The sequence below is a fragment of the Lepisosteus oculatus genome, chromosome 5, assembly GCF_040954835.1.
Source record: "Lepisosteus oculatus isolate fLepOcu1 chromosome 5, fLepOcu1.hap2, whole genome shotgun sequence".
Classification (NCBI taxonomy): domain Eukaryota; kingdom Metazoa; phylum Chordata; class Actinopteri; order Semionotiformes; family Lepisosteidae; genus Lepisosteus; species Lepisosteus oculatus.
This window is the reverse complement of record NC_090700.1, coordinates 37,666,235-37,682,512: the sequence shown is the minus strand read 5'-3', so window position 1 is coordinate 37,682,512 and position 16,278 is coordinate 37,666,235. Positions and strand designations below refer to the sequence as shown.

Sequence of the window (16,278 nt, the reverse complement as noted above, 5' to 3'; positions counted from 1 at the left end):
ATTCGCTACAGAGCTGAAAGTCATTAACATTAGCTAATTCCTCCCCTTTGTAACTTTAAACTCAGCCTACATGCAAAATATCCAATCAGGCAGGCAAAATTATCCCCTAACCCACCTATTAACCAATATTTCCAACTATACAAAGCCTTTACAGGCACTTGCTTACAGTTTATATCTGTGGCTCAACCTTTCAATAAAACCCCCCTTATGATTTTTGCTTCCTTTACGGCGGACGTGTGGAATGCTCTGTGGCCTCAAATATTTTTGCCTGTTTACTCATGAATCCTTGACACCTTATCGGGGGTGTCCTGAAAGGAGCTGTTATTAATAGCGGAGTCAGGCCGGGTAGAATTACTGTATGACCAGTTTGGTAGCCTCTCTGTATGACGGGGGACAGATTTTCCTCCAAACAACTTTAGCAGAGCCTTGCCTTTTCCTGGACTTGCTGTATCTTGGGTGTGTGGAGATAACCGCCTTTGGATCTTTCTGTAAAATGAGATTCTTGCAGGTTTTACAGTTTGTTTTTTAAATCACTATGTCTCCAATGAAAAATGAATCTAAAGGATTAGCCACGTCCTCAGATGAACCAAATCAGAAGACTCTGCCTCCCTTCTCTGCTGGGAATGTCTGCCTCCAGAGCCGGATGGCAGGTTTCCAGAGTTTAGAAGGAAAAAAAATATCTGGGAAATGGAGTCACCATCAGGCCCCTGGCTCTGGTTACATGAAGCACCTAAACATGATCAAACCAGACATCCACTAGACTAGAAGTCAAATTTCTGGTCATATTCCAAGATATCCACAATATTTTCCGACCCACAGCACATTAAAAGTTGACATTCAATACCTAAGCTAAGCGAAAAATTGTGTCCCGTACTGTCAACTGTGAAACCATCACTGCGTTGAAGTCATGCACAACAGCTCATTAGAACGGTGAAAAAAGGGTGAAGTGTGTTCGAGCTTTGTTTCAAGCTAACATGAGAAAAAAATGACTTTTTAATAAACACATCTACAGTATATTGAGGTGTACATGAATAAATTAATACTTGGTTTAACTACTGAACTACATCAGATTTCAGATTGGTGGTCAGCAATCTAGTGATTAGCATGCAATTACTGATTAGCATAGAGCAGTATACTATTAGAGATTTTGAAGAATTTCTCATCTTATCTATCCATTTTCTAGCTGCTTTTTCCATTCAGGGTCATGTGGGAGTCAGGGGCTATACCACCAAGCAAAGGACGCAAGGCAGGGTACATCCTGGAAAGAACACCAGTCCATTGCAGGGCAGACACATAGGCACACTAGGGCCAGTTCTCCCATTTTATGTCTTGGTTATTGAATCTCTGCAACTGGTAGTTAGATCATAAAGCTTTATGAGTCAAAGGTCTTGTTTACTTTTTAGTATGTTTTATGTTTTTATTTCATTCAGAGTTTGCAGCTCTCCCAGAAAGGATCGTTGCAATGGTCTTCTCATAAATGGATTTATCATATCATAAACTACTGTGTAGATCTTTGGGTAATGTCCAATGAAGCAATGTTCTCCAAAACAATGAATTCTAGTTTCCTTCTAAAGATTAACACTTGAGGAAGGATAACCTGATGAATTAGTTTTGTGCATGATAAAAATCATTTTTGAACAGCGTTCAACTTGATACAGTACTGTGACTTCCATGTGGTAAATTGAATTAATCAATGTGGGCACACACACAGATTCAGGCAGTATTTACCTGTAAAGTAACCTGGTTTTGGACAGTGGCAGAAATCCTTTCTGTCCAGAGAAACCCCAAGCAGACACAAAGAGAAGATGCGCCCTCCACACAATGCTCCTGTGTCCACAATCTTACCCTGGACCTAAGAGGTATAAGGCTGCAGCATTAAGTGCTACCCTCACGTATATCAAGCTTCATTAAAAATTGAATGAATGTACAGTATTTATGGTTCCAGACAGCACTGACACAAGGAGTTACAGTTATATTGGTTATTCAGCTCCTTGTATCAAGGAAAACAAGTTAAAAAATATTTTGGGTCATAAGCTCCATTAGCTTATGACCCAAAAAAGAAACCCAAAGCTGCTCAGCAGCCACCAATCCCAGAACAACACCAAGATTCTCAGCACTGGTTTTCCATGCCAGAAACCAGTGTTCTCTGATGGACAGGTTAGGTGTCAGTGGGACAAGGTGCTGGCAGGTGGACTGAAGTCTCAATACAATCCGAGCGCCAGAAAATGTGTACAAAGGACAGGTCCCTTGAGGGTTTTAAAAATGACTATGCAGGTACCAGAGAGCACTCAGATGCTTACTCAAAACAAGGTGGTTTAAAAGGAGAGCTAGGCTGTCTCTCTGACCACAGCAGGCTGAACATCAGCATTCTCCTCAACACCAGGCAAGTGAGGAGTGTGCTTGCTACATAATGTGATCTGATGACCCTGATGTCATATGCAGCCCACCCCTCCCTTCCTGGAAAAATCCAGGATCACAGAGGAATCCATTAAGAGAAAAAAACTGCAAACTGAGCAAGAGTGTCCTGGGAATGATATATGGCCCAAATGGCTGACAATATCTTTTTAGGGGTGATAAACACCAAACATCTAACTTGCTATGAGAAGAGCTTATTCGGTGCTGCCTGCAAACCTCTGGCATTTGCTAATCATCATTAAGATCACACTACAATAATAGAGTCAGGCTGTGTTCTTGCCAGAAACTCTCCATCAGATTTCACTGAAAGCAGCTTATCATAATCATATCAGCCTAGTTTTTCTCTGGAGCCGATGTCAGGCCCCTGGTAAAGAAAAACTCAAATGTGGGTCGTATATAAGTGGTACTATAGCTGAAGAGACAGCAGCTGTCAGGGGGATTTTTGCTAGCGTCAGTCCTATTCTCTCTGCTAGAGGAAGTCAGCAGGAGAAAAGTGGTTGAGGTGCTGCTCTTCCAAGCATCCAAAACCAAGACTTGGATTAAACCAAAACTGTGACTGACCTGTCAATCATTCACCTACCCATTCTGTCCAATTCAGGGTCACGGGAGAACCTATCCCAGCAAGCAGCGGGTGCAAGGCAGGAAGCACAGACGCACACTGGCCAATTTTCCCAGAAGCCAATTAACCAACCAGCATGCCTTTGGACTCTAGGAGGAAACCACAGCACCCAGAGAAAGCACAGGGAGAGCATTCAAACTCCATGCAGATAGCACTCCAGGAATGGAACCCAAGTGAGTCAGCAATGCTAACTACTGTGATACTGTGCCTTCCACCTGACAATCATAAACTCTGAATACCACTGCCAAACAGAAAGTCATCACAAATGCTAGTTTTGCAGCCAACAACCCAATTACCTTTCTATTAGGAATACATGCTTTTTACATGTATAACGTTTTACAAACATTACATGCGTTTGTGTACTTTCACTACGTAGCGTGACTTAAATAAAAAGCAATGGGTTTAAAAAAAAAAAGTGTTGAATGAACAATATTACTCTACTACCTCTGGTCTCAGATCCACCAGTGCTTTCATAGGATAAGCATCTCTAACTTCCTTTGTCTACAGGAGTGCATCAGACCTGGATCCATGATGCAATCTGGCACATCACTTCTTCAAAGACAATTATTTTCAGATTTCTAATTTAACAAAGCAGAGCTCCGGTGAGCAAGACAGCAACTCAAAACGCAGAATTGAAACCAGCGCCGTAGAAGTGATCCATTAGCAAGAATATTTAAAACTTCCCGAAAACAAGAAAATAGGTTGCTTAGGAATTATCGGGATTAAACCACAAGAAATCCTGACACCCAGCTCTTGGTGTCTCCCACTATCAAGACAGATGAATCTGGAGCCAAAGAACACCACGGGCTCAGGTTTCAACGCTTTATTTCTATTATTTTCTTTAGTCAGCATGAAAATACTTAGGAAAATAGTGTTTTTCTCCATAAATCAAAATCAAAACACCAGAGGTTGTACTTGGCCTAGGTGAGACCGTGACTGGGCTTTAGCAAGATAAATGGTCATACTGAGGCAAAAAGCCTTCGAAAAGGCTGCTCCCAGGAGGATCAAGTCCAGGCCGGGACCACATGAATCGCCCACTGAGAAACGGCGATCGGAAAGGCTTGTTAGGTGCTGCAACGTCAGCAGATATTCCTGGTGTTCCATTTTGATTTGGTTGATGTTGCTGGATCCGTCCATCCTTCAGAGTTTTTACTGTCCGTGAGCTGTTCCTCATTTTCCCATTCCTAGTCCATGAAAACTGAAGCGGAGCCAGGCGTGCCAAGAGCCATCAGTCCGAGGCTGCGAAGGTAAGATCTCACTTGCAGTGCCAAGAGCACATTTTCCAATCAGGTCAGGGCTTGCTGATGCTGTGTAAAGTGAAAAGGATCCAATAGTTTTGCTTCTATACTACCAAAGCAAAAGACCCAAAAGGTCAGTAAATGTACATACATTCATGTCACATTAATTGCCATTTGGTCCATAACTTATATGATACACTATTTGGACTGTTGATTTCCATTCTTTTGTTTTGGGTGACCCCAAAAGTGCTGTTACACTATTGTATGAGCACTAAAGACACTGTTCTATAAACTCAGATTCCTAATGGTTTTACAGAGCATGAAAACCCAAGTATCTGATCTTTAGAGCTTTCTGCACAAACAGGAAGAATCTATAAATGTTGAAGATCTCTTTGTTGTTGAAAATACAATTGCAATACCGTGCATGTATTTAAAGTAAAGCATCAATTGGGAACTAATAAGCAAATTGCAGATTCTTTGTTTAGTTTTTTCCATTTTGGGACAAGATTTTCTTTTTCTTTCATTTGAATTTTGAGTTAAGTGCTTAAGGACAATCTTGGGAGTCTTTGCAACCATTTGCATCAGAAATGGTTCTTCTACTGTACAGATCCAGCAACAAAAACTATGCTCTCATCTGCAGCCCTGTTGTCTGTGCAGGGGCAAAAATGCAACTTTATTCTGCTCACAGGATGTGGCTTTGTTTGCTCTGTTATAGCTATTTAAATAGGGCACAAACTGGAAACTGTTTGACCCAAGGAAGGTGAATTTCTCTACAATGAGAAAAAGTCCATCAGGTCTCACTAGTTCCTTAATTTACATCAAAATAAACTGAAAGGCAGATGAATATGATCCAAGATCTTGGCACAGAGTCGGAAACCTCATATTAGGATGGACAGTGTATGTCCTCTGGATTTGTTTGGAATTCGTAGCCGTTTCACTCACTGAGATGAGTGATTCAAAACACCATGCAGTACCATCAGTGTTCGTGAAGGAGCAGACTATTAAAAAATGAAGAAATCTTGTCCTTAAATACACACCCTCTCAAGACAAAATGGGGGTTCGCCTGGAATATCTCCAAATGAGACAGAACAGGAGGCTGAGTTAAACTATGATCAAGTGCTGGGCCGTCTCCTGCTGAGGGCGTCTGTGCGATTCCCACAAACCCTTGGGAGGCGGTGCCCTTCGTCAGCAGTTCGCCGGGAGGAGGCGCCTGGCCCTCTGGCTGCGGTGGACCTTGGTGTGCTTGGACAGGTGGTCACTCCGGGCAAACTTCTTCTCGCACATGGGACACTGGTACGGCTTCACCCCGGAGTGGGAGCGCCGGTGCCGGGACAGTTCGTCGGAGCGGGAGAACCTGCGCGTGAGAAATTCAAAGTGCTGAAGTTTCAGAAACGGCGCAGCCCCCCGCGGGCCCCGACATTGACACCACAATTAATTTATTCTGAGAAATCTTGTCTATTCTGGGAGATTTAATATGTTAATATGTTAAACAATGTTGAAAGAACTGTTTTTAGCATGGACTGAGTATATATACTGTAGTGCTGTGACCTGTGCATTCTCCAGTCTAATACAATAATCTTTTAAATAATCTCCATCGAGGCTACATACTGCATGATTCTGTAATGACTAAAATAATCTCTTGATATTCTTTAAATGTTAATGTTTCACAAGACAGCAGGTACATAAGCATTAGGTATGATAACCAATACTATAAGCTCTAAGCGATTCTAAATGTGTCCCTCAAGGTCCTGTCCTGGGTCCTCTACCGTTTTCTCTCTGCACCAGCTCTCTTGGTCCACTCATCCTGTCCCTTTGTGTTTTGTATCTTTTTCATACTGCTCCTACTCCTACTGATGTTCATATATAAAATAAGCACTATTAGACATAGCTACAGTACCCCAACTCTGCAATTAGCTTCATTTTGCTCCCATTTCTCTGCCTCTCTCAGAGCTGGCTCCTCCTAGAAGAACCACCATAATCTTAGACTCGAAGCCTGACTCCTTTTTTTCCCTTGCTCTCCCTCTGGTGGAGCTCTCTAGCTCTTTACCTTTTGGCTCCACCTCTCCATCCTCCTCTGTTCTTCTGACAAGAACCTCTGTGTCACTTTTTTCCCCTCCCTCTCCTGCTCTCAACACACTCCTCTCCTGTCTGTTCTCTAGCAACACTCACAGAATCCTCGCTTTCCTTACCACCTCCCAGGTGAACACAAGGAAAACACAAGAGGCACTGGGAGTCCGAGACACACAGCAGAAGCAGGCAAACTCCACAGAGAGGCAACCCAGTTCAGAACTGAACTCAGGACTCAAGAACTATGAGACAACAGCACTAAATGCCACACTCCTTAGTTATTAATTAATAGCTCCTACTCGTTGTCAACAAGGTATACCATCCAAATAATGTTTTAATTTGTATATTATTTTATTAGTGGCACTTATGCAGTTCAGCCAGCTTATATTCTAGTACCTGCCCAATTGTAGAGGCATCTCTATAAACATAAATAATAATGGAATATGTAGCCTGTATATAAGTTCTTGAGGAACTAATTCAAACTATGCATACCCAATCAGTGGGTCTCCACTGTCCTTTAAAAGCAGTGTTGTTTCATTTGAGTAATTTGAAAATCTACTGGGTTTTACCATTCCATAAATTAGCAGGAACACCTAAATCTGCACACGAGCGACATCTCTTGCTGAGTAAGAATGAGACAAGAACATTTTTATTCATTTCCTCCCTACAGCGGTCTTCTGTTTCTTGCGTTTTACTTCCTTCATGCTCTGTGTTCACTGAGTTTTATTCTCTTACTGCAGAAAAAAATGAAAAATACGAAAATCTCTTTACAGGTCCTGTCTTTCCAGCCTTTCCTGTTAGGGCCTTTTCACTGAAACATACCATCACCTAGTAATATCAATCACGACTGCAAATCGCCTAGTGATGACATGTTGGGTAGGCCTATTCCCTCACAGCACAAGTCCTGTGTTTGATTCTGGCCTGAAAAATGTTCTATTTGGAGTATGCATGTTCTTACTCAGTAGGGGTTTTACAGGTTCTCCAGGTTTCTCTCACAGACTGGATAAATGGCATCTCTAAATTGTCCCCCACACGCACATGGAGGTAAGTATGCGAGATCACCAGGATGTATCTATTCTGTCATCCATTTCTGTAGGCTCCCTGTGGCAGTGTATTAGGCTAAACAAACAGTTACTGACAGTGGACAGATGAAAAGAAGAGTTGATTTTTTCAAATCAGTTATTAAGAATGACAAACCTTAACAAGGTCCTATTGTTAGCAACTCAGTGACCAATCAGGTGTCTATGCGAGTGGGGAATGCGCATTAATCTCCAGAGAGACTGCAGAAAGCTCATATATCAAATGAACACTGTTATACATAGCTACCCCCAAGTCTGTAATTAGCTTTAAAAAAAAGCGTCAGCTTAACATGTAATCAGTACTAGAATACTAGAGAAGGGGTTCATACCTGTTTGTACAGAGGTGGTGCAGAGCAAAGGGGGTTAAACTGAACTATATGGCATAAACCTATGACTTTCCCTAGCAAGAATGAAGGGGTACTGAGAGTCCCAGACAGACAGCAGAAGCAAGCATTCCTAGGTGTCAAGACATTAGCTGGTGAAGTTCAGGGGTCAGGTTAGTGTAGCCGAAAGATAACCAAATACCTCTTCCCCTTCTCCTCCTTAAGAAGTAAAGGCTTCTTAGGAATTCAGGTCAACGAGCAATGTTGTATAAAAGACACAAAGTCTGGAGTCTCTAGTAACTGTGTAGCCTGTGTAAAACCTTCAGGTTTGGAGTAGTAATCTCTCCAAGTGAGGCTTGAAGGGGGAAAGCTGGTTAAGCTGCGTCTACAGTAGCCCCAGTGAATACAGCTGAACGTCTGTCATATCCCCGTGTCCCCAGAGCTATCTTCTCCACTGGGGTACGCTCTTAGTCTGTGGGTGCAGCCAAGAGCCACTCACCTCCAGCCGCAGTCCGGCCAGCTGCACATGTAGGGCTTCTCCCCGGTGTGTCTCCTGTAGTGGGCCTTCAGGTGGCTGCTCTTGGTGTACATCTTCTCACAGCCCGGGTGCGTGCACTTGTGAACCCGCAGCACCTCGGATGGCGCCTTGGCCGCGCGGGCGGGGATGGCTTTCAGGAGGCTGGCGGCCGTGCCCACGGCCCTCACCGCAATCGGCAAGGGGGCGATCTTCACGTACTTTTGGTCCTTGGTGCTGCCGCCGCTCGCCACGGGCACCAGCGCAGCAGAAGCCGCCTGGGGCAGGAGGGCGAAGTTCTGGGCCCCCTGGACGCTCAGCACCAGGTGAGCCACACGGAGCCCCGTGGGATCAGTCTGTGAAGCCCGGGGCTCAGCTGACGGGAGGGTCAAGTGTAAAGGCTGAAGCTGAAGCAACACAGGCGCGCTCACAATCACGGGGGTGGAGGCACTGTCCGGACCGGGGCTGGACGCCGAGGGAGCGGCTACTGCCGAAGCTGCTGAAGCCCTCTGCGGTCGGCTGTCTGGCGTGTCCCCCGATGGGGCAGCTGCCGCCGGGTCACCTGTCTCCATGTCTCCTTCTTTGACCAGATCCATCTTCTCCTTCAGAAACTCCTCTATCTCCTCCAGAGTGGGAGAGAAGTCGCTGGGAAGCGTGGAGCAGAAATCGGGCATCTTGCCTTGCAGACCAGGGGAGGATGCCCCTTCCTCACTCACTGCCGAGGAGAGAACCACACCCAGCAATCCGCTCTTCTGCGCTGGGCTTGAGCCCAGGCTCCCTGTGTCCTGGGACTCAGAGCTGGAGCACGATGCCAAACTGGCCTCCTCGCTGACATTGCACTCCGCCTCCTCACAGGCAGAGGGTGCCACTGTGCTGCCCTTGAGAGGCAAACCATAACTAGTAGACAGCAACTCTGTTGCAGAAGCCCTTGGCGTGTCAGAACTGACGGTCAACACCTGTCTTTCACTTACTGAGACCATTTGTTGCAGCAGATCAGTAGGAGAAAAGCTGCAGAGACCGGGGCCAGGTCAAAGGTCAATGCCACCAGATTGCAGGAGCCTAGCAGAATCCACACTTGACCATCAGCCTGAGGGAAAGGTAGCACAACAGGCAAAATGAATAAGTGGACTTCCATAAGATCTTTCAAAATATATCCAGCTATCCCAACAAGCAAAGGGCACAAGGCTATACACCCTGGACGGGACACCAGTCTATTGCAGGGCACACACACACTCACACCAGGGCCAGTTTTCTCAACAGAACATGCAAACACCATGCAGATAGTACCCCAGTACCCTGTGCAAGGCAGGGCACACCCTGGACAGGTGGCTGTTCCATCACAGGGTGGACACAGACACAAACACACAGTTTTCCCCAGACAGCTTAATTCACTTTATGGTTAAATAGTGGGGCCTAATAAGACGACTTTCCTATTCTCACAATTTGGAAAAGGCTCTGGCCTGTTCTATCCAGCTAAGATTGTGAGGGGTAACTTCTTGAACTAAATTGCGATCACTTCATCGTAACGATAAATGGTGTGGTTGCTAACAATGACCACGAAATGAAAACACTTGTATATTTACATAACAGTGTGGAGGGGGGAAAAAGCCAGTAAGAACCCCAGACTCCCTCAAACTGTCAGCGTTTCGCGGAGAGCAGCGCCGCTGTTTCCTACAGCACACGTGTTGACACAACAAGCACTCGGGCGCGTCTGGCTTCAACCGACACCTGGTATAACGGCTGAAGTTTTTACAATGGAATTAAAAACTAATATCGGGTTTTAGCAAAACGACTGTTCACTCCTCCCGAATGACGCGCCTGAAGGGCGTCTCTGGTTCCGCAGACACGACCCTTCATTTCATTCCAGTTGGGAGCTGAAATTACTTTTGTTACCGAAATAAAACAACACAACCCGAAATAACACAACAGGCTTCTGAAAAACCATAACCACGTCACTTTAATTGATCCTTCGCTCTAGGTGAAATAAACATCTTCCGTGCTACGTGGAAAAAAATAGATACATTTAGCTCATACCTCACCCTTTTAACTCCCCTTTAAAAGGACCACGGCCTTGTCACAGCCGCATTAGTGCATTCACAAGACCCAAAAAAGTATATTTAACACACGAACTGGCAAACTGATCATGTTCAACTGTTCGTCAGCCCGCCACGTATGGCTTTTAAATTACGTGGCTGGCTGACGAAGTTATGCATGCAGTCGTCGCCTGCTTTTTCCTTTTTTTAATTGGAAACGTTTTAAGAACTTTTAAAAAACTGTATGTGCAATTCAGCGAGCAAGTCAATTTCACCGAGTAATGGAAATTATTTGACGCAAAATACCAGAATGGTAAGGACATACAATCCTGTTGCAGTATTAGTTTTATTAAAGGAGCTTATTGGTTTTCCAGCCTTACAGTACTTTTCTGGGTCGATATTAACAAACCGCTTGCTCACGAAAATAAGTGGGGTGGGGAAAGCGATGGTTGTTTCCGAAATCTAAATGAATATACAGCACGAAAGCGCGGCGAGTGCACAGCAGTCTTCTGATCACGAAGGGCTCGTGACAGTGAATCGCACCACATGCTGCACGGAAACAAACGACAACAACTACAGCACCTCGCCTTCGCCTTCTGTGGCTGATGCAACAACTCAGGAGGATGAAAACAGAGTCGCTCCAAGATACAGAGCTCCTGCAGTTTTTATGAATTGCCTCTGAGTAATATCTGCGCATTCCATCGTGTTTCCCTGGCTAGAATATATATTCGTGCGTTTAGGAATTTCCTGGAGGTGTTGACGCCATATGTGAAATTGAGAGGCAAGGCATCTGTTTCAGGGAGAAGTCACTCATTGCAATTAAAAAGTACATGAAAGATTAAACTTTCGGGGGAAAATGTTCCTGCGCTTCGGGGACGGTTTGAATCCTCAGATCGAAAAAGCAGAAGAGAGTGACGAAGACGGCGCAGAAGAGGCTCGTTTCACTAACTCCAGGGGAGTGCGGTGTGCAAAAACGCGGGGCGGGTAGCTGTCCGATAACTTGGGCGAGACAAAAGACGAACCCATGACTTGACATCTGCAGAAGCGTGTTAAAACAGCCTCAGCCCAAAGTATACGTGGAGTTTAATTTTCGCAAGCTGTTGTAGTGCGTGTTGACTTAAAAATAAAACCGTACACGCAACTTACAATTTGGGTATTAGCACGGATATTGGGTACACAGAAATACAGAAACTACTTCGAATTCATAAAGTTAACTGAGCACTTTTAAACAAGTTTTAAAAAAACAGCGTTACCTTTAACACGGTACCACGAGACATCCATATTTCCTGTAATTTCTCAATTAATGTTTCATCCGAGTACTTCGCAAACTCCGTCAGTCAAAACGACAGAAATGTTATTAAAATGCAATTATCGTCCCACGCGAGCTCGAGCCAGTCCCCTGCTACAGTTCCATGTTGGCATTCTATCCCACTGCAGGGGCCCGTCACATGACTGCACCCGGGGGCTCGGATCCCATTCCGCCACTCCCATTGGCTGGGATGCGGGGAGGCTCGCCTCGATCTTGTGACTCTCATTGGCTGCCGCTGCTAAAGAGCCCCGGCGAAGGCTTTGAGCGGCGTCATCGCATTGTTGTACTTCTCTTCCTCTCCCCCCTCCCACCTCCCCGAGCACACGTGGTGCTCGAAGTTTTCTGTCTCAGTGGGGGGGGGCAATCGGATATCTCGTCTGGCACACGACGAGATCGAGCCACATTGCTCGCATTGACAAGACATAAACAATGCGTTCATCACCGAGTGCGACAGATCCCCCGCGGGACTGAAAGACATTTTCACTTTAATAACTGTATCCGAATGGGAGTGAACACGGTTTCACAATCGCAATGGCTTCTGTGGGTTTCCTTAAACACCTGTTTTACCTGTCCAACGACCGTCACCCTGAGCACAAGAAAATATGGCGAAACTAAGAAAGGCAGGCTACTGCGTTGTTCCTGTCTTTGCTCATCATCCTCCTGTCCTTGCAGTATCTGCAGCGCTGGTCCTTCTGTATTGCTTTTACATAATGACAATAACTGGTGGCTTAGTGAGTCAAGGTGAAGGAGATTTCAAGCCATTCACTGCTACCCTGCAGTGCTCTGCATGAAACAGCTAGGCCAAAAGAAATTAAGACTTCTTTCAAGAAGTGGGTGGGAGTATTGAGGTGTTAAAATGCTCAAAAAGCATAGACTTAAGGAAGTATGAATTAAGCACAATGTGTCTCCTGCCCAGGATGACCCACATTGCTTGAGTGACCCACCTTCTGATTCTCTCCAGTCCTCACAGGAAATGCAGGCAAGAAACGTGTTTGGACCCCTATTGTCTGATCTCAGTCAGGCAGCCGAGGGACAAGGTGCCCCCCTGGTGTACACAGCTGTGTGTGTTTACACCCTGCAGAAAGAAGTCCCACAAAACAACACAGACAACTGTGTCAAAGGACTGGCTGAGGTCACATTCGCATGCTTTTTATTTTCAGCTGATTTGTTTGGTGAAAAAAAAAAATACATCCAGGCCCAGCACCTCTCCTATTCATATCTTTCACTACTATTCAAAAGTGCTAAAGACTCCTGATTGATGAGGTAACAGCACCTGTCAGCTGTTTTTTCCTACTTTATTTCTAGCACCTGTAGAACTGCTGCATTATTGATGACATACTTCTAGCAGTGCAGAATGAATTTATAGTTCCTTTCTAACGATGTCCTAAACTATGGGGACCTATACCAACACCGATGAGCAGTTAACTGACCTCATACATCTGGGACATCAGGGCAGAATCTTTCAATCATCAATTGGAGTCTATCCCAGAAAGCAACTAGAGCAAGGCAGGCTACACCCTGGACAGGACACCATCACAGGGCTGACAGACACACACTCACACCAGGCCAAGTTTTCCAGAAGCCAATTAACCTTCCAGCATGTCTTTGGACTGTAGAAAGAAACTGGAGCACCCACACAAATACTGTGCACAGATAGCACCCCAGAGATTGAGCCCAGGGCTCCAGTGCCATGAGGCAGCAATGTTAACCACTGAGCTATTAGACTCAAGAAGGACTTTATTCAGTGTTTATCATACATATAAATCATCCATAACTTCAGTGTAAGAATATGGAAAATGTGCACCTGGACATAAAGCGAAATCCTCCATCAATGCAATGTTTTGTGAAAGATTGAAGAACGAAATGACATTACCAAGCTGGAAATGTAACCTAGGGCTCTGTCTAAACATAAAAAGTGTGCAAACATGTCAGCTGCACTGCAGATTCAATCTGCTAGTTGTTTAGGCAGTAAACACAGGATCTTTGATAAAACGAAATGCAAACATCCTACTTTACCCAGTAAATCAATAACACACTTTGTCATTTCTTGGAAGTTTTTTTTTTTATAGTAGCTCACGTCTGTTAGTGTCACATTTCAGGAACTGGTCCTACCCATATCCAGCTTCTAGCAGTCATTCCTGGTTACTATCACATCACATGAGGTGCGCATGGAAAATCAGGTCATTGTGAATCAATGCTTAAATAAAAGGCTTGTCAGAAATTCACCATTTAAATGTTGATAGCGGCACAGATGTTGGTGTTCTGTCTCAGAGTTCTTTGGTCCTGGGTTAAATTCCAGCTTGTGGGGTTTGTATGATTCCCTAGTGGTTTTGTACTGCCTTTCAGAACTATTTTGTCTGGTTTTGTCTCCAAGCTGCATCTGACCATTACCCAGAATTAGTGTGTTTCTGAGAATACTTAGTTACTTCCTTTATTAACTTCATTGGGATTTGCTCTGCAGGCAGATAAAAATACATACACAATACATAATACGTTTAACATAACATGAATCCATTAACAAATAAAAAACTAAAAAGCCTAAGATTAAAAACAAATCAGAATGTCTCAATAATCTTCATAACCCAAAATAAATAAATAGTAGACGTTTTTTAAATATAGAAAATAAATACTTCTATATAAAATTGGTTATTAAATGTTTTAACCTGGACTATTAACACTCAAACTTAACACCTAAACTTTCTGTGATGATAACCTTTAACAAATTTTTGTTTTGTACTTCTATGAAAAAGAGACATCCAGTGCTTTTTGTGCTGTCAAAGTCAAAATTAGGCACCAATCCATTCAACATTTACTGCAAATAGTATCTGTTGGGCATTTTGTTGTGAACTAAGCGAAACAATGTAGGTGAAATGTGTGCGCTTTCTAAGGAAATCTTTTGCCAATGTTATTAGTGCTTCATTGACTTCAGTTGTAGACCATTCTTTAATTATTTAATGCAATGCTGTAGCTGTTGTGCTATACTGTATCATGTGTCAGTATGCCCAAGGACTTTCACACCAGCATGTCATACAGCCCTCCCTGCCAAATCAAACATTGCACAAAAGCTTTAAGCAGATTTTAAAGTATAAAGCTGTCCAGTGCTGACCAGGCTGTACAAACACTCTTCACAACTGAAACCTGCCTGGCATTTACAGTGCTCTGTGTCCCACTCCCATGAATGTAAACCACTGTGTAAAAGGGAGAAATGAGTCAGGGCTTACACAGTCTGTCAGTCAAGTGCAGTGGACTGAACAGAGAAATGTTGGCCATTGTCAGAGGACAGATCTCTCAGATGCCCTTGGGTCAGGAGACAGGCCTCCAGCGGTAACGAGACTGGAAAATCAGGAAAATGGGATTGCATGAATTCCAGCCCATCATGCACTGAGCTGCTGTCTTGGGGTGGAATTCTCTGAAAGAGCCTTATTGACCTTCACCGGGGTCAGAGGTCAGAGAGTGGAATTCCGCTGGAGGCACCACAGCCACCTTGTCAGAACAGGTATGTGATGAGACCTGGCTGGAGCTCCGCCAGCCACGGCCATTTTCTTTCTGGATCTATGTGATGCAAAGCAGGCCTGACCACTGTTCAAGGTACCCAACAGAGACACAGGCTGGTCCCAAAGAGTGAAGTTTATAGTTGCAGTGCCTTTACTTGAAACATTTAGCAGAGCTAGCAGCAGCACTAGACAGGCTAGGTTTCAGGCAAACGCATCTACCACTCATTTTATCAAGCAACCAAACACAATAGGTCTTCAATTTGTACTAAGGGGAAATTTTTTGCTTCCCAAATGACATTCACAGTTAGTTCATCCCAGACTGAGGATGACTTTTACTTTATTTACTGGTCTGTTCACTGTCTTAAATCCCTTCAGCGATTTCAACAATGTCCTTCTTGTTTGCCCTAGGGTGTAGCGCAGACAGACACTGAGGTCAAAAGCCCGTCTGTGGCCATCAAAGTGAAATACCAGCAGTGTCATTGGGTAACTGCTTGAAGTGCGACGAGAGCACTCCTGACAGCAGTACATTCGTTTGCAAAGACAATCAAACATTTGCTATTTGATTGTAGATTGTGGCTACTAATCTTTTGTCTGACCTACTGAAGTATTTGAAAGCGAGCCGATATCATCAATGCTTGGTACTGAGCAAAGAAGGATTGGAGGTGGAGGTTCCCTGTATGTCTCTTACCGCTGATTAACTCATGACACCACAGTACAGACCACACCCCATCTCTTCTGCTAGGGGTAATCAATAAAAAGGATCATCCCGCTTTTGATTCTGTGCCTGGATGTCAAAGATGCGGAGTGAAGCTTCACACACGAATTAATTACACACTAGTGCCAGACCACAAGATTTCCGGCTGGGTCTTCAATCATCAAAATTATTTTTTTTGCGTTGTTCTCTCATGCTGTGCATTATTGATTTAACACACATTATCAACCAACACAACTAAAAATGCAATGCTTGACATTTCATTACTTAACACATTTCTAGTAAGATTAAATCGATATACATCTGTTTTTAGATATTAGAATTGATCAGACGAAACGCTGCGGTGACATAGTACTTCGATGTATAAACCCTGTAAGTGATCTGCTTCTATGGCTCCCTCTGCTGGTTATTTGTTAGAAAACTACGCTGTTGTGTTTAAAGTGCTTCAATGCCAATGGCACTTTGTACTATCTTT

The 16,278-nt window shown here is 44.1% G+C and overlaps 1 protein-coding gene across 2 annotated transcripts; it reads right to left on the bottom strand.

The window, feature by feature from the left end:
* Positions 1–3,842: 3,842 nt before the first annotated feature.
* On the bottom strand, positions 3,843–11,743 carry LOC102687073 (Krueppel-like factor 15). 2 transcript variants are annotated; one of them, XR_001477990.2, is made up of 4 exons: positions 11,542–11,743; positions 8,241–9,342; positions 5,310–5,626; positions 3,843–4,341 (listed from the first exon to the last, which is right to left on the bottom strand). XR_001477990.2 is itself a non-coding variant. In XM_015342773.2 (3 exons), exons 2-3 carry the CDS (start codon positions 9,233–9,235, stop codon positions 5,458–5,460), a joined length of 1,164 nt encoding a protein of 387 aa, XP_015198259.2. In that variant the 5' UTR covers positions 9,236–9,342; positions 11,542–11,743; the 3' UTR covers positions 3,843–5,457. The 2 variants fall into 2 exon arrangements, 1 of the variants encoding a protein (XP_015198259.2); XM_015342773.2 differs by having other exon boundaries at positions 3,843–5,626.
* Positions 11,744–16,278: the final 4,535 nt, after the last annotated feature.